Raw genomic sequence first — 27650 nt, 5'->3', positions numbered from 1 at the left:
CAATACTGCTCTTTGTACCGCCTCCAACACAGTGGATTGGTTGTTGAGTTACTGAGACCCAATGACTATGCATGAACAAGATGATTGACATTAGACTACAACTAACAAGTTAGATGTGCAAAGAACACACAATTTACATCATACTCTCGAATAGGAAATGTCCGATACGCACATTAAAACTCTTAATTGTTAGTATGTACGTAGCTAAACGTAACAAACTGTGCCTTTGGTATTTTGTTAACCATTTTAATATTATGAACTGTTATAGTTAGATGCATTAATTAAATGACTAATTGTGTGCACTGTATTCGTATGATTTTATACAGGGCGACACAAGATTTAGTTTGTGGCCCCATTTCAGTTTTAACTGGTGTAACACGCTAAGGCTGAGTATTGTAATATTGTCGTCTGTCGTCACATTATGCTTGGATGTCTGCGGCTTATGAAGGTGACTATGTGAGTGGTGTTTCATGTCCAGAGGGCATTTTCAATGTAAAAAAAACCCGTAATCAGAAAGTTAACGTTTTTTTTTATGCTCGAGCTATGAAAATTGTCATGACCGTTCACGACCAGCTGTACGACTATTTATCGTTTTCTGTGTGAAGTGATGTGAATTATATTTGTATACGCTTTTTCTCAAGTGACTCAAAGCGCTTTACAATGAGAAACCTCTTAGCTACATTTTAGCTACATTTCCACCAGTGTGGGTAGCACTAGGAGTAGGGTGGGTGAAGTGTCTTGCCCAAGGACACAAGGGGAATGACTAAGATGGAGGAAGCTGTATGCAAACCAAGAACCTTTAAGTGTCTGGCCTGCCATTCCACCATCTGATCCACTCAGTATTGGTATTTTGTTCATGTCCAGCGCTGTTATTTTTCATTCCACTTCCTGTTGGTCTCCACTTTCAGCCACTTTACCTCTGCCTGAGCACTGTTTGCCTTACCTGTTCCCTAATTAGCAGTCAGGAGACACACCAAGGTTCAAGGTTCAAGGGTTTTTATTCGTCACATGCAGAGTACACCACAGTAAAATGCTTTTTTCCATGCTCTTCAGATATTGCGTACAGTGGGATCCAAACACTAGTTGCTGAATCTAATACACTAAATACAACAAATACAACAATTTGAATAGCTCTGATGTACATTAATTACAAGACAATAAGTTGCACAATAAGTCCCAGTAGTTATGGTAGAAGTATCAGTACAAGTAAAAGTACAGTAGTCACATAAAGTACCAGTGCAATATCAAATAGTATAACAGTATATACAGTATACACAGTATATACAGTATAGGAAGTAATACATATTAAGGTGTCTACAGTTCTTTTGGCAGTTGAGTAGTGACAGTAGTATGAACAGAAGTAATGGAACAGTATGACTTCTTTATACTCTTGTTTTTACATTATTTACAGTCATTGAATGAAGAGTATTGTAGTCCGGTAATTACAGTGGTAAGTAAAGTGAATCTTGTGCAATTGTGATAGTGTTAATCAGCGGTGCAGTTGAGCAGTCTGATGGCTTGGGGATAGAAGCTCCTCCTGAGTCTCTCCGTGTTGGCCATGAGACTCCGGTAGCGCTTGCCTGACTGCAGCAGTGAGAAGAGGCAGTTGCTTAGGTGGCTGGAGTCCCTCACTATCTTCTTGGCCTTGGATCCACACCGCCTGGTGTAGATGTTGCAGATGGTTGGGAGCACACCTCCGATGGTGCGCTCGGCTGATCTGGCCACTCTCTGCAGTCTGTTGTGGTCGTGTGCGGTGCTATTCCCAAACCAGGAGGTGATGTTCCCAGTCATGACACTCTCTGTTGTGCATGAGTAGAAGTTTCTGAGGATCTTGTGGTTTAGTTTGAACTTCCTGAGTCTCCTGAGGAAGTAGAGACGCCGTCGTGCCTTTTTCACCAGGTTGTCTATGTGTGTGGTCCAGGACAGGTCTTCTGATATTGTCACTCCGAGGTATTTGAAGTTGGTCACTCTCTCGACCGGCGCCCCGTCTATGCTGAGTGGACTGTAGTTCATTGCCCCCGTCTCCTAAAATCCACTATGATCTCCTTGGTCTTGCTAACGTTCAGGGCGAGGTGGTTCTCCTGACACCATAGTGCCAGGTTCTTCACTTCACTCAGGTAGGCCGTCTCATCGTTACCGGAGATCAGGCCCACCACAGCTGTGTCGTCAGCTTGTTACTAATCAGGTGGCTTTTTAAGCCAACGTTGTTGGTTAGATGGTGCTGGTTCGTTGTTCTCTGTTCATGCTCAATGTAGCACCATGTCATGCTGTATACTGTCTTCCATGCTGGTTGTACAAACCCCGTTTCCATATGAGTTGGGAAATTGTGTTAGATGTAAATATAAACGGAATACAATGATTTGCAAATCCCTTTCAACCCATATTCAGTTGAATATGCTACAAAGACAACATATTTGATGTTCAAACTGATAAACATTTTTTTTTGTTGCAAATAATCATTAACTTTAGAATTTGATGCCAGCAACATGTGACAAACAAAGAAGTTGGAAAAGGTGGCAATACATACTGATAAAGTTGAGGAATGCTCATCAAACACTTATTTGGAACATCCCACAGGTCAACAGGCAAATTGGGAACAGGTGAGTGCCCTGATTGGGTATAAAAGTAGATTCCATGAAATGCTCAGTCATCACAAACAAGGATGGGGCGAGGGTCACCACTTTGTCAACAAATGCTTGAGCAAATTGTTTAACAGTTTAAGAAAAGCCTTTCTCAACCAGCTATTGCAAGGAATTTAGGGATTTCACCATCTACGGTCCGTAATATCATCAACGGGTTCAGAGAATCTGGAGAAATCACTGCACGCAAGCAGCTAAGCCCAAGACCTCCGATCCCTCAGGCTGTACTGCATCAACAAGCGACATCAGTGTGTAAAGGATATCAACACAAGGGCTCAGGAACACTTCAGAAACCCACTGTCAGTAACTACAGTTGGTCGCTACATCTGTAAGTGCAAGTTAAAACTCTCCAATGCAAGGCGAAAACCGTTGATCAACAACACCCAGAAACGCCGTCGCCTTCGCTGGGCCTGAGCTCATCTAAGATGGACTGATACAAAGTGGAAAAGTGATCTGTGGTCTGACGAATCCACATTTCAAATTGTTTTTGGAAACTGGGGACGTCGTGTCCTCCGGAACAAAGAGGAAAAGAACCATCCGGATTGTTATAGGCGCAAAGTTGAAAAGCCAGCATCTGTGATGGTATGGGGGTGTATTAGTGCCCAAGACATGGGTAACTTGCACATCTGTGAAGGCGCCATTAATGCTGAAAGGTACATACAGGTTTTGGAGCAACATATGTTGCCATCCAAGCAACGTTACCATGGACGCCCCTGTTTATTTCAGCAAGACAATGCCAAGCCACCTGTTACATAAACGTGGCTTCATAGTAAAAGACTGCGGGTACTAGACTGGCCTGCTTGAAGTCCAGACCTGTCTCCCATTGAAAATGTGTGGCGCATTATGAAGCCTAAAATACCACAACGGAGACCCCCGGACTGTTGAACAACTTGTACATCAAGCAAGAATGGGAAAGAATTCCACCTGAGAAGCTTAAAAAATGTGTCTCCTCAGTTCCCAAACATTTACTGAGTGTTTTTAAAAGGAAAGGCCATGTAACACAGTGGTGAACATGCCCTTTCCCAACTACTTTGGCACGTGTTGCAGCCATGAAATTCTAAGTTAATTATTATTTGCAAAAAAAAAATCAAGTTTATGATTTTGAACATCAAACATCTTGTCTTTGTAGTGCATTAAATTGAATATGGGTTGAAAATGATTTGCAAATCATTGTATTCCGTTTATATTTACATCTAACACAATTTCCCAACTCATATAGAAACGGAGTTTGTACCTTTTTTTAATATTGAAATAATATTTTACCTGTACAGTGCCTCTCGTCTCCTTATCTTGGGGTCACGCCAACAACACCCCATGTTAGAAAATATTCAAATCATAATCAATGATTTATAATCGGCAAAGATTTATTGACCACGACCAGAACAGGAACTAATTAACAGCAATAAACAAGTGTTTGCTATATTACCGTATTTTCCGGACCATAGGGCGCACCGCATTATAAAGCACACTGCCGATGAATGGTCTATGTTTTATCTTTTTTCATATATAAGGCGCACCGGATTATAGGGCACATTAAAGGAGTCATATTTTTTTTTTTTTTTTTTTTTCTAAATTGAAAACACTTCCTTGTTGTCTATATAACATGTAATGTTGGTTCTTTGGTCAAAATGTTGCATTGATTATGTTTTACAGATCTACTTCAAGCCGCTTGCTGACAGTTGCTTCCGGATGCGCCGTTTTGTGGGCGGTCTTATTTACGTGGCGTGCAAGGACGGGGTTTGAAAAAGTTTTAAAAGATGGAGCTAACTGTTTTAATGACATTCAGACGTTACTTAAATCAATGACGGAGCAGCATTTCCTTATCCGGAAACAACAACACCGGAAATGTGTCCCGTGAAAAACCGTCTGACCGGAACTCTAGTAACTAAAGTTCCTTGGGTGAATTATGTAAACTCACTACACTGCGCTTTCATGGTGAGTTTACTGACAGATATAAGTAAGAACTTGACACTACTTTATATTAGAAATGGCAACAGCGGAGGATGAATGTCCCATAACAAGAAGATAGAGGAAAAAAAGAAGCTTATCAACTACGGTGTCGGCACAGACTACAATTTTTGAGGATTTATGCAGATTCCAAACACAGATCGGCATGTACCAGAAGGTAAGAAAAGTTGCTTTTGCATAATATTGCGAAACAAACACCAGATAATGTCTTACCTTATACACACGCCATAATACTACTTGTATGTTGAAGCACATCAAACGGTGCAGCCTACACTTATCTCTTATGTTTGACTGCCATCGACTCGTCACACTTATCATTACACCATGTACCAAATAAAATTGCTTCGAGGTGGGTAAGCTCAAACAAACTTATTCTTTACATTAGGCACACCGAGTTATAAGGCGCACCGTCGAGTTTTGAGAAGAAAAAAGGATTTTAAGGGTGCCTTATAGTACGGAAAAAACGGTACTCTTGACGACTAAAAGTCGATTTGGCATTGAGAGGCTGAGTGTGTGCATAAAAGCTGCAACCAACAAAAACGCAGTTCAAGAAGTTTATAAGTAGATATGAAGAAATATTGAATTATTAATATTTTTCAACTTATGTAAAGATTTGTATTTACATGAAATAATCACTTATGAACAATAAACAAAAATGACGACAATTCAGTTCAATCTGACATGTTCCATAATTATGTGTTTGTATTCCAGATAAAGTCCAGAGTTAATATGAAAAGGTAAACACATATTGATAGGTCCAAGGTGTAAAGGGACGGCATGGCGCAGTGGAAGAGTGACCGTGCGCAACCCGAGGGTCCCTGGTTCAATCCCCACCTAGTACCAACCTCGTCATGTCCGTTGTGTCCTGAGCAAGACACTTCACCCTTGCTCCTGATGGGTGCTGGTTAGCGCCTTGCATGGCAGCTCCCTCCATCAGTGTGTGAATGTGTGTGTGAATGGGTAAATGTGGAAGTAGTGTCAAAGCGCTTTGAGTACCTTGAAGGTAGAAAAGCGCTATACAAGTACAATCCATTTAAAGAAAAGTGTGAATCCTACTGCAGTGAAGCCAATTCAAAACTGCTATAGCTCTTTGGCAATAATTGAAAGAGTAAACAAAACATAATAAATTGTCAAAAGTATGAAAAAACAAATGTTATTTATCTTTAGGGCTGATCTGGGCAAATTAAGGCCCGGGGGCCGCATGCGGCCCGTTAAGCTTTTCAATCTGGCCCGCCGGACATTCCCCCCAATTTTTTTTAGATCTTTTAGACAGAAACTGTAGCCGCCATTATGATGTTCAGTGATGTTTTCAAAATACCGTAAGTCTTGAACTATACAACGTATTTCAATGGTTGGAATCTGTGCTTTTGCATGATATACTAGTTACGAGGGTAATCTAAGTCACAGCAGCTCAGACGAGGCACCAAGCAGTGTGGGCGTGGTTTGTTTCCACAGAGTGTTTCCACAGAGTGTTTCCACAGAGTGTTTCCAGAGCGGCCAGCCTGAAATGCAGGTGCCAGGGACAGACGTGGAAAGAGATTTTTACAACAAAGTTCTAAAGCTTTGCTTGATTGTAAAATATGTCGATCGAGAGGGGGTGTGATGTTCTTATGTTGTCAATATTCGGTGTTTATTGTAAATCCCACATACTTTATTTTCACGTACATTCTGGGTGTCTCATTCAGTAAAAAAATTAAAAATTCCATTTGGTTTTTTAAAGTGGTCTGTCATAACGTTTTTAGCATTCAATCAGACATCATTGTGAGTTTTGGTATTAGTGTTCCTAAACATAGATATACCGGCCCCCAGACACATTTTTTTCTCTAAATTTGCTTTCGGGAAAGGTCCTGCTTCACTATAAACTTAAGTAGTACAGTTGTTTTAGAAATATAGCCATACATCTGTCACGATGATAGCGTTTGAAGCGATTTTAATTTAGCAGTTATGTCTACGGGCTTTTTAATGGACATGGCTGTGATACTGTTAAACCAAACCAAAACGATTACAAAAGACATGTTGACTTACCACTGAACTAAAGTTTTGCAGAATCAAAGTACATTTTGTATCCATGAGGCAATTTATTCCATCAAAATAGAACAAGCAAATACCTGCAGAACATGATGACGACAGTGACAATCAGCTACTGATGTGACCGGTCGCCACATTTCTGTGGCCCCCACTAAACATTGTGGACCTAAACAACTGAGTGTTTATGCCAGGGGTTGGCCCTGTCCCTCACTCATGCCAGAAAATTATTTGCACTTAACAATTGTACATTTTTATTTAATTTGAGGAAGGTAATCCTATGAATCCTCAATGAATTTGTATTTTATTTTATGTAATTTACACTTCATAACTATGGGATGAGCGCGGAAGTGAAAACAGACAAAAAATAAGTTATCTCATACTTCTACTTTAGTAAGATAATATGAATGTAAAAAAAAATGTGGCTTTCAAATTTTCATTTTTTTTTGCATTCAAAATCTTATTACAGGCTTTGACAACACAAGCTGTCTCATTTGATTGATTTAAAACCTGGTCGGCCAGATGCGCTTTTTCCAGCCTTCGAGGCCTGACATTTTGTGGGATAATTATCTTGCCACTGGTCATGAATACAGTACTGATGGTGCATCTCTTTTAAAATGGCATTGCCTCTGTGAGACGTCTTAACTGCCTCTGGTACACCCTCTCTTGTGGTTTGCATCATTCACACACAGCAACATCTTTTTTTTTTCAAATCTGTGAACCACCAAGCTATTTGCTTTCTATACAAATATATGTATAAGACTGTATATAAATGCCTGTTTTGAAAATGTAACTTTGTTTACAGATTATATACAATCTGTTGTTGTGTTCCCTAATTTCGAGTGTACATAAATGAAGGTGTGTTTTGCTGAGCCCGACCTGGGCATAATCTGGACTGGACCTGGTTTGAAGAACCCTTTAAACAATCTAATTTCATTGACAACCTGGTCTGGTGAAGATAAGGTCCTTTTAAAAAAAATAAAATAAAAAAAGATAAATAAATCAAACATTATTGAATAACAATGAAAGTAAAACAATATAAAAACAGTTAGATAGAAACTAGTAATTAATGAAAATGAGTAAAATTAACTGTTAAAGGTTAGTACTATTAGTGGACCAGCAGCACGCACAATCATGTGTGCTTACGGACTGTATGTGTCCCTTGCAGATTGTATTGATATATATTGTAGGAACCAGAATATTAATAACAGAAAGACACAACCTTTTTGTGTGAATGAGTATGAATGAGGGTAAATGAGGGAGGGAGGTTGTTTGGGTTGGTGCACTAATTGTAAGTGTATCTTGTGTTTTTTATGTTGATTTAATAAAAAAAAATAAGAATATATGTATATATTTTTTCAAATCTGTGAACCACCAAGCACTTTGCTTTGTATACAAATATATTCACACTGGTACTGTACCGTATCGACTAAACGAGACAAGGCATCTTTGATGAGCAGCCTCTTTTATTGTATGTGCAATGCAGGCTTGGCATTATTGTAATGTGTTTATCATAGCAATCAAAACATTACATGTGGCTGTGACTGTCAGCTCTTTGCTTTACAGCCATTGATTGCTTGTTCTAGCCCGTGTGAAGTGATAACAAAGAGACATTCAAAACTATGTCCATTTAACCACAGTCAAATGTGGAGTCTGTCAACAGGTATGCTGCGTGACAAGTCAGCCAGTTGCCTGCTGCACATAAATACCGCACCATTTTTAGAACAGTAATTTGAATGGTATTGGTTTCTGCGGTGGTATGTGCCATGATAAGTCTTGCTGTCAGGGTAAGGTCAAAATAGAAATAATGATTCAAGTGACGATTTTAATTCAACAGCAAAATTGTTGTTACATCTAAAAATCATACTCATTTGTGGGCATTGGACGGCTGGGCCTTTAGAGTTGATAGTGCATTCTGGCTTAATCCTAGGTTCTCGCCAGGGACTGATGTCACGAGCCGTTTGAGTGCAGGGATACAGGAAGTGAACAAATGTATCATTGACTGATGTCACATGGAGAAGCGGTAGGATTGAATAAGCTTACTTTTTCTTACTTGCTATCGGACATTGAATTGTGAATTGTAAACAAGATCTGTACGCCAATGTGACCCTCTATGCATATTCGAATAAACTAAACTTCTGATATTGCTACTTAACAGTCACTCCAGGATTTTGCAAGTTTGTTTGGTGTTGTTGTGGCCTAAAATGCCTTTTTTGATGATATTGATCAACTTTTGATTTTATGAATTTCTGATCAATGTTTTAAGTGTTTCTGTAACCTTAACCTCAATTCCAACACAAATTGGAAAATAAATATTGTATTGATGTTTTACTCATGCTATACTGCACAGACCTGAATGTAAAATGGAGGGGAGTAACTCAGAACTCATTGTCAAATTACTGTTTTAATTAATTATAATAATTATGATTACAGAATCACCACCAAAAGCTTCCTTGCTGTCTGCGCTGTTGTCCTCAAGTTGCTGACATTCTCCGTGTATGTTTTACGCTTGATAAGGGTTCGTTAATCTTAAACATCCATTTATGTTTCAACACATTTTCAACAAATTTACCCCCAGCCTCAACATTTGTGGACTGTTAAAGTATTATGTTAAAACCTCTATGGACTGGACTCTCACACTATTATGCTAGATCCACTCGACGTCCATTGCACCGGTAACCCAGGGGGGGGGGGGGGGGGTCCCAAGGTTTTGCATTGTCATCCCATTGGTTTGAGTTTTTTCTTGCCCTGATGTGGGATCTGAGCCGAGGATGTCATTTGTGGCTTGTGCAGCCCTTTGAGACACTCGTGATTTAGGGCTACATAAGTAAATTTTGATTGATTGATAAGAGCAATCTATATTGGTAATTTTTGTTGGTAAATGAGAGACAATTACATTTCAACATCTCTGTCATGTAAATGCTGCCTCTTTGATCGGTCAGCATTTATGAAATGAAAATATGTTCTTAATCAATATGAGTTAATTAGATGTATAAATAAAACATGTAAATTAGGAAGTAAATGTTTATATACTAAATTACCCGGAAGGATAATCAATGTAATCAGGAACCAAAAGTAGGTCTAAGGAATTAAGTGTTGATATATTGTTACATGTTGCTTTTCCTGCTTTGTTTACATAAGAAGCAAACAGAAATTTTGATTAGTCATTTGATGTGCGTGTTTGAGCGGTGCTCAGAAAAATCCTGGAGGACTAAAAAAACTGGCTTGATTGAGTTTGTTCCTAGTGGAAGTTAATGTTTTTTTTTTATTACTCTCTCATATTTAGGTTAGCAGGTTTTGATTCTAATGTATGTATGAATGTACATATATATGTATGAATATATTTATGTATATATTGTATGTATATGCATGTATATATATTTATATGCATGTATACATATGTGTGTGCCTGTATTAATGTGCATGTATGTGTATATGTATGTATAAATGTGTGTACATATATATATATATATATATATATATATATATATATATATATATATATATATATATATATATATATATATACATACATTTATACCCCCATTATTTACTTTTTACTTTTTAAATGTGTATGTGTATATATATATATATATATATATATATATATATATATATATATATATATATATATATATATATGTATATGTATGTGAATATATATATTTATATATATATATATATATATATATATATATATATATATATATATATATATATATATATATATATATATATATATATATATATATATATATATATATATATTTATATATGTGGGTGTTTTAAGACCATTGCATGTAATAAGAGATGGAAAGTTATTTTGGTGTGTTTTGCACAGGGAAATAAGGTCACTGGGTCATAGACCCATTTTTAAAGTAGGAACAGTTAAAAAAAAAAGATGATAATGAAGGGCAGAGAACCCATTTCCATGCTGTCAATCAATAATGTTTTTGCCCAAAGGATTAATCCCTTCCATTTGCAACAAAACAAAGCCTCTCAATTACGTCAGATGTATCACGTCCATGTACATCTTTTTTTCACTCTCAGTACTGACACATTTTTGGGTGTACACAAATCAATATAATGCTGTAAACGGGCTGTGATGTATTTTAAGCATGCTAGACTAACTGCTGCTGGATACTTCACAATGACACAGACACAGCATGCCATCTCCTGAATGTATCACATCAGCTAGTGGACTGCACGCAGTAGTGCTCATTACCCTGCGCATAGCAACAGCTACATAGCAACTGCTGCTCACTGCTTAGCAACAGCTGCAAAGACCTTAAAAGAGGGGAAGGAGGAGGGAGTGGATTCTTTGGGTTTAGATGAGACAATTTCTGATCGGATATAGCTTTTTAAATAAGTTTTTCTTTTGATGTTTTGTTTGATTAACTTGACATTTCATAGCAAACCTGACAATTCCTCCTCTTTTCTACCCACAGACATTCGCTCGCTGCCCGATGTGGCAATGACCGGAAACTGTACAACTGAGTGCAGTGAATTGGGCCACTCTGACGCCTGCTGGATGCCCGGGCATCCCTCTCCTGTACGCAGGGCGAGGAACCCCCCGAAACTCTCTACCTTTGTGCCTTACCAGGAAAGAGGAAGTCTGGGACGCCTGGCAAACGGGAGTGCCATTCTGGGTGGCGAAGAGCACCGATCACGCCTTCCGCCCTCTCGCAGTGCCTATTCCGGCAGCGGTCAGGACGCCAGTCAGGACTGCCCTTTGGAAGAGATGCCCCTCAGCGTAACGTCTGAGTTCCCGCCCACCTCCCCGTCTGCCCACACTCCTAAACGAGAAATCTATTTGTGAATATCAACCTTGAATCAGTGCAGAGATGAAGAAAAGATACAACCTGGCAGAAAAACAAAACAGGCTACCCATTGATGCCCAGTTGTAACAGAAGACTGTGATCCATCCAATTACTGGCATGATCACTTGGGCCATTTGCCATCTCCACTTTCAATTAAATTATTAGCATATTTATTACAAAGTTTAATTGATATACGCATTCATTAATTTATACACAATCTTGTAGGATGCGGCTCAAAACGAGTTCAGTTATTACTGATTATTGTCGTAGTTAGCCAACCTACACAGTCAAGTGATCTTTTTTTAATTTGAAAGTTGTGATCAGTGCTCCTGTGCCATTCTTAGAAGATTTTGATAGACAGCCAGTCAGGCGCTATCTGAAGGCTTTTGACTAACAATCAAACAAAATGTTCTGTAGTTGTACAGTGCTGTAAATACATTTTGGACTGTGTGCTCTACATATATTTTTGTCTGGCAGAAGCTGATAACAAAAGAAAAAGTAATTTGACTCAGAAATTAAGCATATTTGAGCTTTTTGTTTTATTTCGCTGCTGCTGTTTAAAAGTTGATTGAAAACATCTTCAGGAGAGCAACTCAATATTGTGGAAAGCATTTATCCGCTCCATATAATCACACACACCTTCAACCCCTAATCATAGCAGAATGGCCTTTACCTCTGCTCCCTGTGGAGCTTTGCCGTGGGTGGAGAAACCTCTGCAGCAACATTTGAACAGACATTATGTTCCATTGACTCTCAGCACTGTGACCTATAGTTTATCATCAAAACGGTTGACTTGGCCACAGTCCCCTGGAGTCGCAATGACCAAACGCCAAACCAAGATTGGCTTTTACTTCGAATCCTTCTGACTCACTCTGTTAGGGAAAATATTCCAGTGTCATTTTTTCCCTAAAAAGGCCTTCTTCAGCCAGACAATCTACTTGCTTCCCTTCCTTTTAGATATAATGCATACTTATTTACCTGAAATTTAATAAAACAACACTTGAGAACCGGAGTACACACTACACGTGTTTAGTCCTCCTCATTCTGAGCACTTTCTTTGTTTTTCATAGTATCATATTCTAATCGCACTGTGTTCAGAGGTCCAACGGAACCACTTAGAGAGGGAAGCATAGTCCTTGAAGAATGTCGTAGAAGTAAACCACCATTTACATAACTGAAGCAGGCCTGAATACACTATGAGCATTCTTGTCCTTTGGCGACCAAAATAAAATGTAGGGATTTGTTTCCCTTAATAGAGATTTCCTGAGTTAATCTGCGGGATATGCCTGAAGGACACTTTGTATTAGTCAGTAATTGGATGCTAATAACAACTACCTTGCCTTGTCTTGCAACACTGTACAGTGTCAGGCGGCGTCTTTGATTCAAACATTGATATGATTACACTTGTAGATACCTTTCACCTCTGCAGCAAATTTCCATGGTGAGATTGTGTCTCTAAGTAAGGGCAAAAGATCCCCGAATAGACGCATCCTAATTAGGGTGAGTAATGAGTCCTGAGCTGTGGCGTGTGTGTGTGAAGCACAAGCCCCAGGACAAGGCACCCACCAAATAATGCACATCCACCCGCAGCGCTACAATCAGTTAAAAAGATCAGCACTTACCTCATCATGCTGCCATTGAAAACTGCATTTAGAGCAATTGTACTGAAAACATATGGAAATCACTGGACATGGCCATTATTAAATAATGTGGCCGATTATCCGGCCTTGAGGGGGGAAAAGCACATTATGCCGTTTTCAAAGCCATTTAGCAACTAGAAATAAATTCAAACAACAGCCATGATGCACTGTGATTAAACCCCCACGAGCACCCCTCGGAAAGTGGCCTCACGGCCCGCAAGCAGCGAGTGCGATCACTGACCTGGAATTAACGACAGACAGAAAGATAGTAAGGAGTGATAAAAGCCAATGCCAAATCGCCTCAGTCACAACTTTTATCTGTTTAAGTGTCTCGACTCATTTAAGACTTGCTTTGAATTGATATTTCCCCCCGTTTGGGATTAATCCTAACCTGATTCTAGCCTAAGTGAGAGATGCTTATCACTGGCACAGATCTGCAAGGTATCTCCTTGATCACCAATTTGGTGCAGAAATGATCAGGCATTACTCGGAATAGAATAAGAGATTGATTTAAGTGCACCACAGATTAGTTTTTTTTTTCTTTTGATGAGCCGGACTCTTAAACTAAAGCCAATAATAACTCTCAGCTTGCCCCAGGACAAAAAACATCACTCATACTGAATAATGCCTTTGAAAAGTAAAGGGTTGTCCCTGATGGAAGGATAGAACGTCACAAAGCACTGAAATACACTGATGAAAAATGTTCAATTTGTACTTTGCATAGATTTATTGTTGAATTCACCTGAGTATTTTTGCCTCTTTGTGATCTGTATTGTAAAGTGATCATTCCTGTGGACAGATGGACAGATTACCGTGTTAAAATTGGCTGGGGGTTTTGTTTTGTATCGGTCAAAGAATCTTAGCAAAGCGGTTGTGTGAATTAAAAAAAAAATTAAAAAAAAAAAAAAATCTCTTGGTGGTGTCAGTGTACATACAGTAGTACTCCACAATCCGTTGTTTGCTGTCAAAGCAGGCTGGGATTTTAGCATGAATTCCAAAGATAATTGGTAGAAACTGTTTTACTGTTTCTTTCACCTTCTGAAATGTCAGTGCTGGTTCATATTCAAAAAGGCCCCTCCCCATGAACTGAAAATTAACGGCACATAGATTTTCATCTTTTTCACAGTCCATGGAAAACAGACAACTGCCTTGAGACTACATCTTTGCAAGAGAGAATCTAGTTGTTATCCTAACTGTTGGTATATTTATATAGGATTAAAATGCTTGTGATGCCATGTTTTTGTACAGTTTTATGTACATACAAGTGACGCTTTCTAAAAGTTCTGAGAAAAGCCGATGGCATATAAAAATTGTAAGATGTTTTCTTGAGCTGTGCACATCTTTGCCTTGGTTGGATTGACCTTTGCTGAGTCGGTGTGAATGTGGCCGTTCTATGCCTGCACTGTAGTCATTCACTGGCTCCCACATCCTGAGGACTTAATCAGTTATTATGTTTATTGTGATCAGTGGTTTGTCCTATCTTACCAATTTGTTAAACTCCTGTGTTCTGCTTTGTTCTGTTTTCGCATGTTGACAACTTATCTTGTAATACTGTCCTCATGAACTTTGTAATAAAATTACTTCAGGGAAAAAAAAAAAAGCCTTTTGTGGTTTGTCTATCACTGCTGTCATGTCTGCGTGGCCAATAAGCACTCATGCAAAAGTGTATTAGTTATGTATTTCCCTTTGCATCTCAGTGCATTAACTGTGGTCTGTTCGAGGACCCTTGATTAAAGGTATCGACAGAGATGTTGCTAGTTTTTCAAGACAGGTGGTGATTTAACACCCAGTAGATGCACTAATAATATTGTATCTATGATAATGTTGTATTAGTATGAGTGGTATAACCCACTGATGATGATACTATGTGTATCAGATCATCTCTGAAGTAAGGGAAAACCAGGCACATTTCTAATCATAATTAAGTTAACAATGACAGGTTATATGTTTAAATTCATGTTCTGTCCACTCGTTGTTGGCCCCTTTTTTTTTTTTATTATTGTTTTTTTTAGAATATCAATCACAATTTATTTATATAACCCTTAAACAAAAGTGCCTCAAAGGGCTACACAAACCACAACAACATCCCCTGATCTGGACCCACATCCAGGCAAGGAAAAAACGTAAAAAACCCAAACTGAGAAAAAGAAATGGTATGGGGCCGCAGATGTGGGGACCCCCTCTAGGGAGACCGGCTGCAATGGATGACGAGTGGGTACAGTTATTGAGTTGTTAAATTAATAGATAATGTGAGAGTCCAGCCTATCAAGAAGCCAACAGAGGGTCGGAGAGAGCTCTTCTTGCATACACATAAGTCAACAACGCAGAGATGTCACCAACTGGTGCATTAAAGAGAGGTCCACCGGGGACTCGACTTGGAACAGCTACCGCTTCTTCCAGATTGGTACCTCTCCAGACATTATCTGTGACCTCCTGGTAACCTCTCAATGCATGAGATGTGGGGACATAGCAGAAAATAAAAGTGTCAGGTAAGCTGGTCCAAACAGGATCTATCCAAAATAGAGAGCGTATAGGTGAGATTTAAGATGGAACTTAAATGCTTCAACTAAGCTAGCATCTCTAACTGTTGCCGGTAGGGCATTCCAGAGTACTGGAGCTCAATAACGACAACGCTCCAGAACCTGCAGACTTTTTTTTGGGCTCTAATGGTAGGCTTTGATGATGCTAAACCTTTCAGTATTTTGTATGTAAGTAACAAAACCTTAGAATTGCACCTGAAGTGTACCAGGAGCCAATGCAGGTGGGCTAGTATAGGCATAATATGATCAAACTTTCTTGTCCTGGTCAAACGTTTAGCAGCTACATTTTGTACCAACTGCAATCTTTTAATACTGGGCATTGGGAGACCTGAAACTAATATGTTACAGTAATCGAAATGAGAGGTAACAAACATAAGTACAATGATCTCAGCGTCATTGGTGGACAAATACAAAACCAATTTTTTTAGGTAATGTTTATCTACATATGTTAATCGCATCTTTAAAAAGTCAAAAACCCAAATTAGTTTTTCATGTGTTTTCAAAAAGCCGGTTTCAATCAAACCTGGCAGCACGGTGGCCCATTGGTTAGTGCTCGTGCCTCACAATATGAACGTCCTGGATTCGATTCCCGGGATCTTTCTTTGTGGAGTTTGCATGTTCTCCCCGTGACTGTGTGGGTTCCCTCCAGGTACTCCGGCTTCCTCCTACCTCCTGTCTATCTGTGTTGGCGTTGCGATGAGGTGGCGACTTGTCCAACCTTCCACCCGAGTGTAGCTGGGATAGGTGTGATTCAACCAAAGCCATGCAATAATTACTTTTTCCGTGCATGTAACATACCTAGTGTGTGTGTAAGAGGCAGCGACGTTGGGTTTAGGGTGAGAGGAGTGGCCCTTTAGGAGTCTTGTGTATGGAAGCCCATGATTTGGTGCTATGGCCCTGGTCATTGTGTGTAATCTGTCTTTTACTGTACGTCAAAGGAAAGCTACCACCTGAACAGGGTAAAGTGGTATAAAAAATGGATGGATGCTTAAGTTGTTTACATATGATGCAAACATTTAATCAGCTGTCTACATTCGCTCGGCCACGGTGGGAATGCTGATAACACAAACCTTTTTATCTTAAAATAACGAATGGACTGGGGCACTTGTAACCCACTCTATTGCTTTTAATGACATTCTTGATTGGTTGCTTAGGCAAATTGCTCTTGGCCCAGGAAAAGGCCCATTTTTGTGCGGTCTCTACTACAGTAAGCTTGTTCTAGATAATTATGAATATTGTCTAAATAATAATAAAAATGTAATGGATATTTTTTTACATCGCTTAAAATGAATACAGTTCTAATATATTGTGCTTATTTTTGTAACAGGTCTTACTCGATTCCCATGAGCCCATCAATCTTACATAGAGGATGAGTTTCTCCCATCCTTGTAAACAAGTTTCATTATATTGGAAACTGATTGTTCTCAGGGCCTGAAGGGGGTCAGTCCCAGGACCTGTGTTAAGAATTTCTGGAACTTGAACAACAAAGTACCAGAAGTGGATAATCCTTCCACTCAGCATAATTAAAGCAGTTCTTTAAACTCTTTAGACTTACACCATTTTCTCTAAAGAAAAAAAAGAAAAAAGGTTTTACGATATAGGGGATCTACAAACGTTTTTGATCAAGAGTTGCATAATATTCTAAAAAGGCTAATCCAATGTAGAAATGCAAAGAAGTTACATATAAAACAGCCTGCAAATGAGTTTTGTGCTATTGGTGAGAAAACCTATAAATATTATTATTAGTAGTAATATTTACTAACAACATTTTAACATTTTGTACTCTGTTTTTTTTTTATAAGTCTTCTTTACTTGTATTTTTACAATGTGCTACTGGGCAATAAAAACAAACAAAAACAAACGTCAAGCCATAAATGGCCTTTGAATGAACTTCTGTAGTCAGCACAGATCCAAATATGAGTTTGTGTATGTTTTTCCTGCACATTTTCTCTATTTTACAGCCTGCACCTGAGCATTGTCTGAAAGTTGATCATTGTATTACTAATGTCTGCAGTGTAAAAATGTCAATTTTTTTGACCGCTTTTCATTCTTTTTTGTAGTTTTCTTGTATAATAATTGTTTTACAATGTGCTGCAGGCCAAGAAATAACAAGTAAATGACACACTCCTGGACTCCATCCTGTAGAGTTAATGGCATTAACATAACTATACATTTTGATGGATTAATGTATGTGACATTGTATCTACTAGTTGTGTTAAGTGATTGGGAAATCATTAAATATTAAAAAACACATTTTCAGTTCAGTTTCAGTTAATTTCGAACATGCATATGATACATAATGCATCAAATATTTCCAGTTGTTTAAGTACATCACATCCGAAAAAGAGTAGGAAGAAGCTGAGCTTATTTAATTCTACCCCTTTTCATACCGTAGCATTTTTATCCCATTTCCTTGTTCTCTGTAACAGAACAGTGAATGAATAAATAATAAATAAATAATATACCCTAGTAAGTAAACAAATATTAAATACATAAATAATCTTTATCTAAAAAAAAAAAAGGGATTTAATCATAATTATTGTTCTGTGTACATTTGTCTCTTAAACTGAATCATATTGGTGCTTTGTTGGGTTTCTTTGGTTAATCCATTCCATAATTTAATTCAACATACAGATATGCTAAAGTTTTTAAGTGTTGTACGTGCATAAACATTTTTTAAATTAGACTTTCCTCTAAGGTTATATGTCTCCTCTTTTGCTGAGAAGAATTGTTGTACATTATTGGGTAGCAGGTTATAGTTTGCTTTATACATCATTTTAGCTGTTTGCAAATGCACCAAATCATTGAATTTCACTATTTGTGATTCAATAAATAAAGGGTTTGTATGTTCTCTATATCCAACATTATGTATTATTCTAATTGATCTTTTTTGTAGCACAGATAGTGAATGAAGCTCACATTTGTAGTTGTTTCCCCATATTTCTACACAATAACTCCGATATGGTAACATTAGTGAGCATTACAGAATATGAAGTGATTTTTGGTCTAGAACATATTTTGCTTTATTTTATTGACCTGTTTCTTGCTACTTTATGTTGTATATTTTCTACATGAGATTTCCAGTTCATTTTATCACCTATTATTACACCCAAAAATGGGTTTTCTTTTACCCTTTCAGTATCTACTCCCTGTATTTGTAATTGTGTTTAACTTTCTCTTCTACTGTTACCGAATAGCATTATTTTTGTTTTACTGAGATTCAAAGATAGTCTGCTTGTCAAACCATCTTTTAATTTGTTAATTTATTCTGTATTTTTTTGTATTAGCTTTTGTATTTTCTCTCCTGAACAAAACACAGTTGTATCAACTGAAAATAATACTAACTTTAAGTCCTTTGTAACTATACAAATTTTGTTTATACAAAGATTGAACAATTTTGGCCGGAGTATTGATCCCTGATGTACGCCACAAAATATTTTCAGCTCTGTAGAAGTGTTTTCGCCTATCTTCACGTATTGCTTCCTGTTGGTTAAGTAGTTTCTTACCCAGTTCAAGACCAACCCTCTGATTCCATACCTTTCTAATTTGTTTATTAAGATGCTGTAATTAATTGTGTCAAATACTTTTGTTAAATCCTCAAACACCGCAGCAGCACATTTTTTACTATCTATTGCATTGGGTATCTCTTCCGTTATTTCCATTAATGCCATTGATGTTAAATTGCTGGCTCTGTATCCGTATTGGTTGTTTGTGAATGTTTCGTTTTTATTTATGAATTTGTTTAATCTGTTGTTAAACAGTTTTTCAATAATTTTAGAAAATTGTGGAAATAAAGAAACAGGTCTGTAGTTTGTAAACTGGTGTTTTTCACTAGTCTTATAAAGCGGTACAACTTTTGCTATTTTCATTTTGTCTGGGAATGTGCCTGTTTGAAATGATAGGTTGCTGATATATGTTAAAGGTTCTGAAATCTCTTCAATAACCTTTTTTATCGTTTCCATACCAATTGCATTGCGATCAGTTGAAGTCTTGGATTGACCTTTTTTCACAATAGAGAGTATTTCCTCTTTTGTCACTACTTCTAGGAACATAGAGTTGGGGTTTGTATCTATAGTGTCATTCAAGTCCTCAACTGACTCGAGATCTGGAATCTTTTTCTCCAGATTTGGTCCAATGTTCACAAAGTACTTATTGAAGCATTCAACCATTTTGTTCATATTGTCATCTTTTACATTTCCATCTAAGAAGTATTTAGTACAGTTATTTTTAGCAACAACTATATTTAATAATGCTATTTAGGATGACCCATGACGCTCTCATATTGTTTTTGTTCTGGTCCAATAATTGACTGTAATATTATTTTTTACATGTTCTTAGTATGCCAGTTAGCTTGTTATTGTACGTTTTGTACTTGTTTTCTGCTTCTGAAGATGCTTGTGTTATAAATGTTCTATATAGTGTATTCTTCTTTTTGCAAGCATTTTTTAGTCCTTTTGTCATCGATGGTTGATCATTTTTCTTTTGCTTCTTACTAAGTTGTTTCAATGGACAGTGTTTGTCATAAAGCATCGCGAAGGTATTAAAAAAATACCATATGCATCATCTACATCATTTTCACTGTAGACATTGTCCCAACTTTGATCTCTCAGGTCATTCTTGAAAGCTGTCATACTTTGTTCTGTACATATTCTTTGACACATCTTTTTGTCATCAATGTTCCTCTTCTTGTAGGAAATCATAATCATAGATTATGAAAACTGGCTGTCGGATATTAGCAGGCCACATGTGGTATTGTTATCAAAATCATCAGTAAACATATTATTAATAAGTGTGGCGCTGTGTCCTGAGATTCTGCTTGCCCTTGTGATTTTAGGATATAAACTCAGACTATACATTGTGTCAATAAAGTAATCTATGGGCTTTTGTTAGTTAGGGTTCAAGAGGTCAATATTGAAGTCTCCACATAAAAAAGTTATTTTTTGACTGATTTCAGTAAAAGTTGCTTTAATCCAGTTCTCAAACGTGTCAATGTTTGACTTCGGTGATCTATATATATCTATTTCATTGGTGATACATTCTAAGTTATTATCAATAGCTAGTGACATATTTTTTACCACTTTGTAGTTTAGGTTCTTAATCACGTACACAGCTACTCCCCCTCTGTTCTTGTTGATTCTGTTGATATAATTTAGTTCTTATCCTTCTAGGTCAAAATACATTCCTTTTTTAGCATCCATCATGTTTCTGAGATAGCGATAACTCTGAAGGGTTCGTTGAATTGTTCCAAAAAAATGCTTCACATTGTTGTAGTTAGACAACAAACTGTCGATTATTCATCTGAACAGCAGAAGTTAGTATGCTATTTTAGTGTTTCCGTTATAATGTTTGTCTGAAATAAAAACAATTATTCCTGGTGTGAAAGAAAAAAAAATGTATCTGGATCTATATCCTTATCTAATTCCGGACTATTGTAATCCATGCTGCTGAAGGTTTTCAGTTCCATGCATTCCTGTTCTCCAATCATTTGCGTTGCTCTCTGAATGTCTATAAGTGTGGATGAATGTGCACCTGAGTGAAGATCATCTTGTTCGGTAATCCCTTGGAGCGTTGCAATTTTGTAGTCCAATGTCAATGTTAGTTTTCTGTCAGACTCCATTATCGTTGTTTTTATTGTTGTAGTTGCTGGGAGTTCTGATATTCGTCCAGATCCTTGATGTCATTGAAAGAATTAAGGATGTCAAATAGTCATGTCTTTATGCTTTTGGAAACCTGTGTCACAAATGCAGCAAGTGATTTAAACGTGTCATTTGAAAATCTAACAGCCAATTAAAATAAGTACTTGTTTGATGGCTTCAACCTAGGCAACATTTATTGTAGAACTTTTATGCTTACATGGCCTTATTGATGACAAATGATGGTCTTAACAGTGTTGGTGTCAGGCTTGTCCCTGACAGTTTGGTCATGTTTTAGTTTTCCCTCTTTATTTCCTGTCAGAGCTCTTATTTTGTCTTTATTTCCTGCTTGTATCCCTGAGTGCTTTTTCCCCTCAGCTGTGGCTGATTGGCACCGGGCCACACCTGGTGTCAATCAGCCAGCTGCTATTTAGACCTGATTTGTCCTCCAGTCAGTGCTGGATTATTGTAGTGTCTACCTGTCCTTGTCGATGTCATCATAGCGGTAAGCTGTTCCTTAAGCTATTTACAGTTTGTTTTCTCCTAGCTTCTTGTTTTCCTGTTAGCCAGATCCTGTTAGCCGTTAGCTATTTCCAGTTATTCTGTTTTCTGGTTCCTGTTTCCATTTTGCCTGTTCCTAGTTCCTGATTTGTGTTTTTGCTTTATTTTGAACATTACATCATGTTTTCCTGCTCAATGCCTGCCGCCATCTCTGCATCTTGGGGTTCGTCACCAACACAACTTGACAGAATAATCCAGCACCACACGAACCCCGCGGAGAGTTCTATGGCGGAGAGGCTTAACAATGCTTTAAAATTGATGGCTGAATCGAGGAAATGCTTTGCCTCGTTTTGTAATCCCTCCCACCCATCCCTGTCCTGTGTTGGCTTCTCGGGTGACGTCTGGGATCCGTCCCTTGAGGGGGGGGGGCTATGAGTAGCTGTGACAAAATGAAACCAGACGAAACCCAGACAAGACTTCACCCAGGTGTGACATATATGTTATATTGAATTGAATTGAAGTATTTATTTCAAACCTGGACAGTACAACAACACATTTTTTTTTTACATCTTGGCAAAGACATTTGTGCAAGGCTTGAAAAGGGGTTGGATGAAGCAGGTGCTTATAATATCCCAAACCCTCTCACTCATTCCACATTTAACATAAACAATATTATACAAGAACAATACCATACAAACAAAAACAAGAAAAACTCCTGCACACTAACAATACAATAGTACCACTGTTAGCATGAGACAAGACAAGGCGAGACAAAACACAGACACACACACAGGCCCAAACACTCTCTGACCATAAACCTCTCTCCCATCACAGTGTTGAGGGCATCACTCTCTTTCCTCCTCGTACTTCTTCAGTACCTATTTTTTAAACAGTCTTTTAAATTGAATAATGTTAGAACACGTTTTTAACTTGTCCCCTAAGTTGTTCCACAGAGTGACTCCACACTCTGAAATGCACATTGATTTTAAAGTTGTTCTAAATTCAGGCAAATATAATTTGTTGTTTCCTCTAACTATGGTGGGCATCTCTATCCTGGAATAGGTTCTGTATATTGGATGGTAGAGAGTTTTGGGATGCCCTAAACATAATTTGAGCAGTTTTAAAGTTGATCACATCGTGCAGTTTAAATTAGTTTAACTCCATGAATAGTGGATTTGAATGATGTCTGTAGTGAACATTGGACACAATCCTAATGGCCTTTTTCTGCAGAGTGACTAAAGGCTGGAGATGGGATTTATAACAATTTCCCCAGACTTCAACACAATAGTTTAAATACGACATAATAAATGAATGATACAATAACAGCAGAGCATTGGTGTTCAATAAATGACATGATCTCCTCATCATTCCAACACATTTAGCAACTTTTGTCCTCAGGTAACTTATATGAGGCTTCCATGAGATATTTTCATCTATTACCACTCCTAAGAATGAATTTTGTTGAACATATTCTATTGGTGTATCATCAATAACAATCCTGATGGGTATATTATTACTTTTGCGATTGCTAAAGAGTATGATTTTGGTCTTCTTTAAATTCAGAGACAATTTGTTCGTATTAAACAAAGTTTTTAACTTGATCATCTCCTCAGTTACAGAGACCAGAAGTTGCTTCACGTCATCACCTGCACATGTAATGGTTGTATCGTCAGCAAAGAGGATGAACTTTAGCAGTGTTGATACTTTACATATTTCGTTGATGTACATTATAAATAGTGTGCGTCCCAGTATCGACCCCTGGGGGACTCCACAGGTTATGTTCATGAGTGTACATTGATGTTGGTCTATCTGAACAATCTGCTGTCTCTCATTCAAGTAGCTCTCCAGCCATTTCCCTGCCAATCCCCTTATGCCATAGTTTTCCAGTTTATTTACCAAAATCTGGTGGTCAATGGTATCGAAAGCCTTTTGCAGGTCAATAAAAAATCCTATAACAAATGTGTTCTTCTCGATACTATTAGTAATGTTCTCTATTAAATCAATTAAAGCTAATGAAGTTGACCTATTTTGTCGGAACCCATATTGACAATCACATAATAATTTGTGCTTTTCAATGAAGCCACGGAGTCTATTATCAAATAAATTTTCCAATATTTTTGACAACTGTGGCAGAAGGGAGACGGGCCGGTAATTTGTGAAGTGGTGTTTGTCTCCAGATTTGAAGATGGGGATGACTTTTGAGAGTTTCATTTGTGAAGAAAATTGTCCAAGTTGAAAAGATAAATTGCAAATATGTGTGAATGGTTTGATGATTTCTTCCGCTACGTTCCGGACCGTCCTCATGTCGAGGTCATAAATGTCACGTGATGTTTTGTTCTTGCTTTTCTGAATAACCTCTAAGACTTCCTTTTCGACAGTCGAAGTAAAGAACATAGAATAAGAATTTTTTTCAATAAGTTCCATAGGCTGTTCATTATTAATTGGGATTTTTTTCTGCCAGCTCAGGCCCAATATTAACAAAAAACATATTGAAGTCGTCAGCAATAATCTTCTTGTCACTTATGATTTGGTCATTCTCAACAAAAAACTCCGGATAACAATGACTGTTTGAACCATGCCCAATAATTGTATTTAATACCTTCCAATTCCCTTTATATAATTTTTCTTTTGGATTAATAGTTTGGTGGTGTATTATTTTCTGCTTGCTCTTAATATGATGGTTAATTTGTTTTTATATGTTTTGGACTTTTGTTCTGTTTCTATGGTTTGATGCCTATACAAAGTTCTATATAAATTATTTTTCTTTTTGCAAGTGTTCGCAAGCCCTTTGGTTATCCATGGAGTTTTTGTGGAGTTAGTTATAGTGCATTTCTTGATGGGGCAGTGTGTATCATAAAGTGAGAAAAAAATGTCATGAAATAAAGTATAAGCTGCATTTATATCTGACGTTTGAAAAACAGAATCCCAGTTTTGTTTTGGTAAATCATTCTTAAGTGCTGTTGATCGTTCTGTTGTGGCTCTTCGATAATAATTACTATTTACAGGTTTGGATGTTTTGCAGTTAATATTGTACACCATGAACACCGGTAAATGATCACTGACGTCACTCACTAACAAGCCTCCATTTACAGTCTGATCTACAATGTTACTATATGTTGTCAATAAGTGTGGTGCTGTTTGTTGTGATTCTATATATATACATATACTGTGTGTGTGTGTGTGTGTGTGTGTATGTATATATTAGAGATGCGCGGTTTGCGGACACAACCGCGGAGTCCGCGGATTATCCGCGGTTCGGGCGGTTGAAATAAAAAAAAATTAGATTTTATCCGCGGGTCGGGTCGGGCGGTTGAAATAAAAAAAAATTAGATTTTAAATAGATTCAGGCGGGTGGCAGTTAAACCAATTCGGAAATATATATACATAGTTAAATGTTGTTACCCACATACAAAAACCGAGCAGGCACCTGCAGCATATGCCACAACAGAAGAAGAAAAAAAAAAGAGATGGACACTTTTACGGAGCGGAGAAGGGACGCCTCTCCGGGGTCCGGGACCGAGGCCCCTTCCCCCGAGAGGGCCCCACCGGGAGCCGTAGCTGAGGTGATCCGCGAGAAGGGCCCGACGCACGTCCAGTGTCACCACTGCGCCCACCGCACGACACCCCGCCTCGTCCGCCTTCGCCGCGGCCGGCGTCACGCGCAGCAAGTAAGCAGCTTACCTGCCCGCCACCCCCGTGGCCGGGGGCTCGTAGCAGGGGTCACTCCGCGCGCTCCGCCCGCGCAGCTTACCTGCCCGCCACCCCCGTTGCCGGGGGCGCGTAACAGGGGTCACTCCGCGCGCAGTGCGCTCACGAAAGGGGTGGGGCAAGCAGAACTGGCGCTGCAGGATGAACCGAACGCCGGGTTAAGGCGCCCGATGCCGACGCTCATCAGACCCCAGAAAAGGTGTTGGTTGATATAGACAGCAGGACGGTGGCCATGGAAGTCGGAATCCGCTAAGGAGTGTGTAACAACCCACCTGCCGAATCAACTAGCCCTGAAAATGGATGGCGCTGGAGTGTCGGGCCCATACCCGGCCGTCGCCGGCAGCGAGAGCCGCGAGGGCTAGGCCGCGACGAGTAGGATGGGCGCCGCGGTGCGCGCTGAAGCCTCGGGCGCGAGCCCGGGTGCGAGGGACATCGCACCTCCACGCGCTTGGAGGTGCGCTCAGCGCGGCTCCCAGATGATTACTGCATTAGATCAGTCCCCTTTCTTTAACAGGCAAACGCTTTATAACCTCACTAATGCCTTGCATCGTCTATATTAGATATATAACAACGGGCGGGTGCGGTGTTGATTAAATGTTAATTCGGGTGGATGCGGATGGTTGACGACTTTTGTCATGCGGTTGCGGATGAAATAATTGCCTATCCGCGCATCTCTAGTATATATATATATATATATATATAAAACATATATTTTTGATGTCTTTGTGTACGTGTTACATAGGGCATAGTTTACGTGCTAAAAGCTAGAGGAGGGCGGGATCTAATGCTTACAACATTTTGAGGCGTGAGCACTCTCTAGGGCTGATACTGATAACTGTGCTGTCCAGTTGTTACATTTTGTTTTCATACACTTCTGAGTCTAATTTGCAAGTATTATATAGATTAAGCATGCAGTTACAAATCAAATATGTTCGATAGCAGTAGTCTATAGGTTACGGTGTGTTGAAGTAATCAGGTAGTAGTCTTTGCCATTAAGCTAAATGTGCAAGCCTTGTCTTTTGTTGTGTTTTAGAAATTGTATGTACTGTAAATCAGGGATTTTCAACATTTTCCAGGCCAAGAACCCCCAAACTAAAGGGAGAGATGGCACAGGGACCCCCTACTTGTATGTCCTGTATATACTTGTCTTTTAAATCAAACTGGTTCTAAAGGTACATTGTTGTTGTACAATATTCTAATACTACAGTATTAGATGGCAACTAGTGTACTAAATGGCCATGAGCAGCTCGGGCCACTGATCGCTAGGTATGTTAAATGCTTATATGAATATAATTATTTATTTATGTTTTTATTTTAAACCTGCACAATATACCATGTGGCCATGTAACTGCCATTCCTAAGCTAGACCACAGCATGCTGTGTTGTGTTGTTCATTTGTATTAAAAGACATTTACATTTGGGTAAAAATTATGACAATAAATATATTTAAAAAATGTAACCAAAATTTTCACGACCACCCTGCAGTAACTCTGCAGACCTTGTGGAGGTCGGGGTAGGGGGAGCCCATGCTGCAGTATTGTATTTATTACACACCAGCTGTGCAAAGTTGTAGTTTTCATTATCACATTTGTAGGTGTTGAAATTGCCAAGTAAAATCTATGTTGCTAATCAGTAGCGTGTATATGGCATATACGATGAAAGTTGGCATCGAGCTAGAACAAGTGGAGCATTAGTGCCGAGCGCTTTCTGTCTACCATGCTACTGAGAAATGTAGCAAAACTACACATGCCCAACACTGGTTATATGAAAGATTGTTGAAGGGAATTTAGTAAAAAAAAATTAACATGAGAGAGAGAAGCTTTTTTTTTGCCAAATCAGGCAGTTGGTGCCCTGCCACACAAAGTTTGTTACCATGTGATACAGTGTCGAGTCAGTCATTTTGCTCAAGTGTGTGTTTGCAAAGTCTGTCAGCACCAGTTGCACACACAAAGTCAGCATTATGTGTTGTGCAGTGATCTGCTTGCAAGCGTTCTCCGGTAGTGTCGGAAATGTTGCAGTTAAGCCATTTTTTCAGAACTGGAATGCAATATTTCATGTTGCCTTGCTTGGATGTTTCGTAGGCTCTGAGCTCATCCATCTTGTTTAGCTCAGTGTGTAGCTCCAGCTTGCCATCTCTGTGCCTGTGTGGGCTCTTTCCACTACCTTCACAAAAAAA

The 27650-nt window shown here is 38.6% G+C and overlaps 1 protein-coding gene across 3 annotated transcripts in view; it reads left to right on the top strand.

Moving 5' to 3' along the window:
• Positions 1–27650, top strand: part of pcdh1a (protocadherin 1a) — a 303557-nt gene that overhangs the window by 232205 nt on the left and 43702 nt on the right. For 2 of the 3 annotated variants that reach the window (XM_061962069.1, XM_061962070.1), the window contains one exon: positions 11081–14988. The exons of the other annotated variant lie outside the window; for it this stretch is intronic. In XM_061962069.1, coding sequence (XP_061818053.1) covers positions 11081–11451 — 371 coding nt within the window. In that variant the 3' untranslated portion in view covers positions 11452–14988. Of the gene's footprint in view, positions 1–11080; positions 14989–27650 lie in introns of those variants that run through there. 3 annotated transcript variants of the gene reach the window in all.

The sequence above is a fragment of the Nerophis lumbriciformis genome, linkage group LG09, assembly GCF_033978685.3.
Source record: "Nerophis lumbriciformis linkage group LG09, RoL_Nlum_v2.1, whole genome shotgun sequence".
NCBI classification, from domain to species: domain Eukaryota; kingdom Metazoa; phylum Chordata; class Actinopteri; order Syngnathiformes; family Syngnathidae; genus Nerophis; species Nerophis lumbriciformis.
The sequence above is the reverse complement of the archived record's forward strand: the minus strand, read 5'-3'. Positions and strand labels throughout refer to the sequence as shown.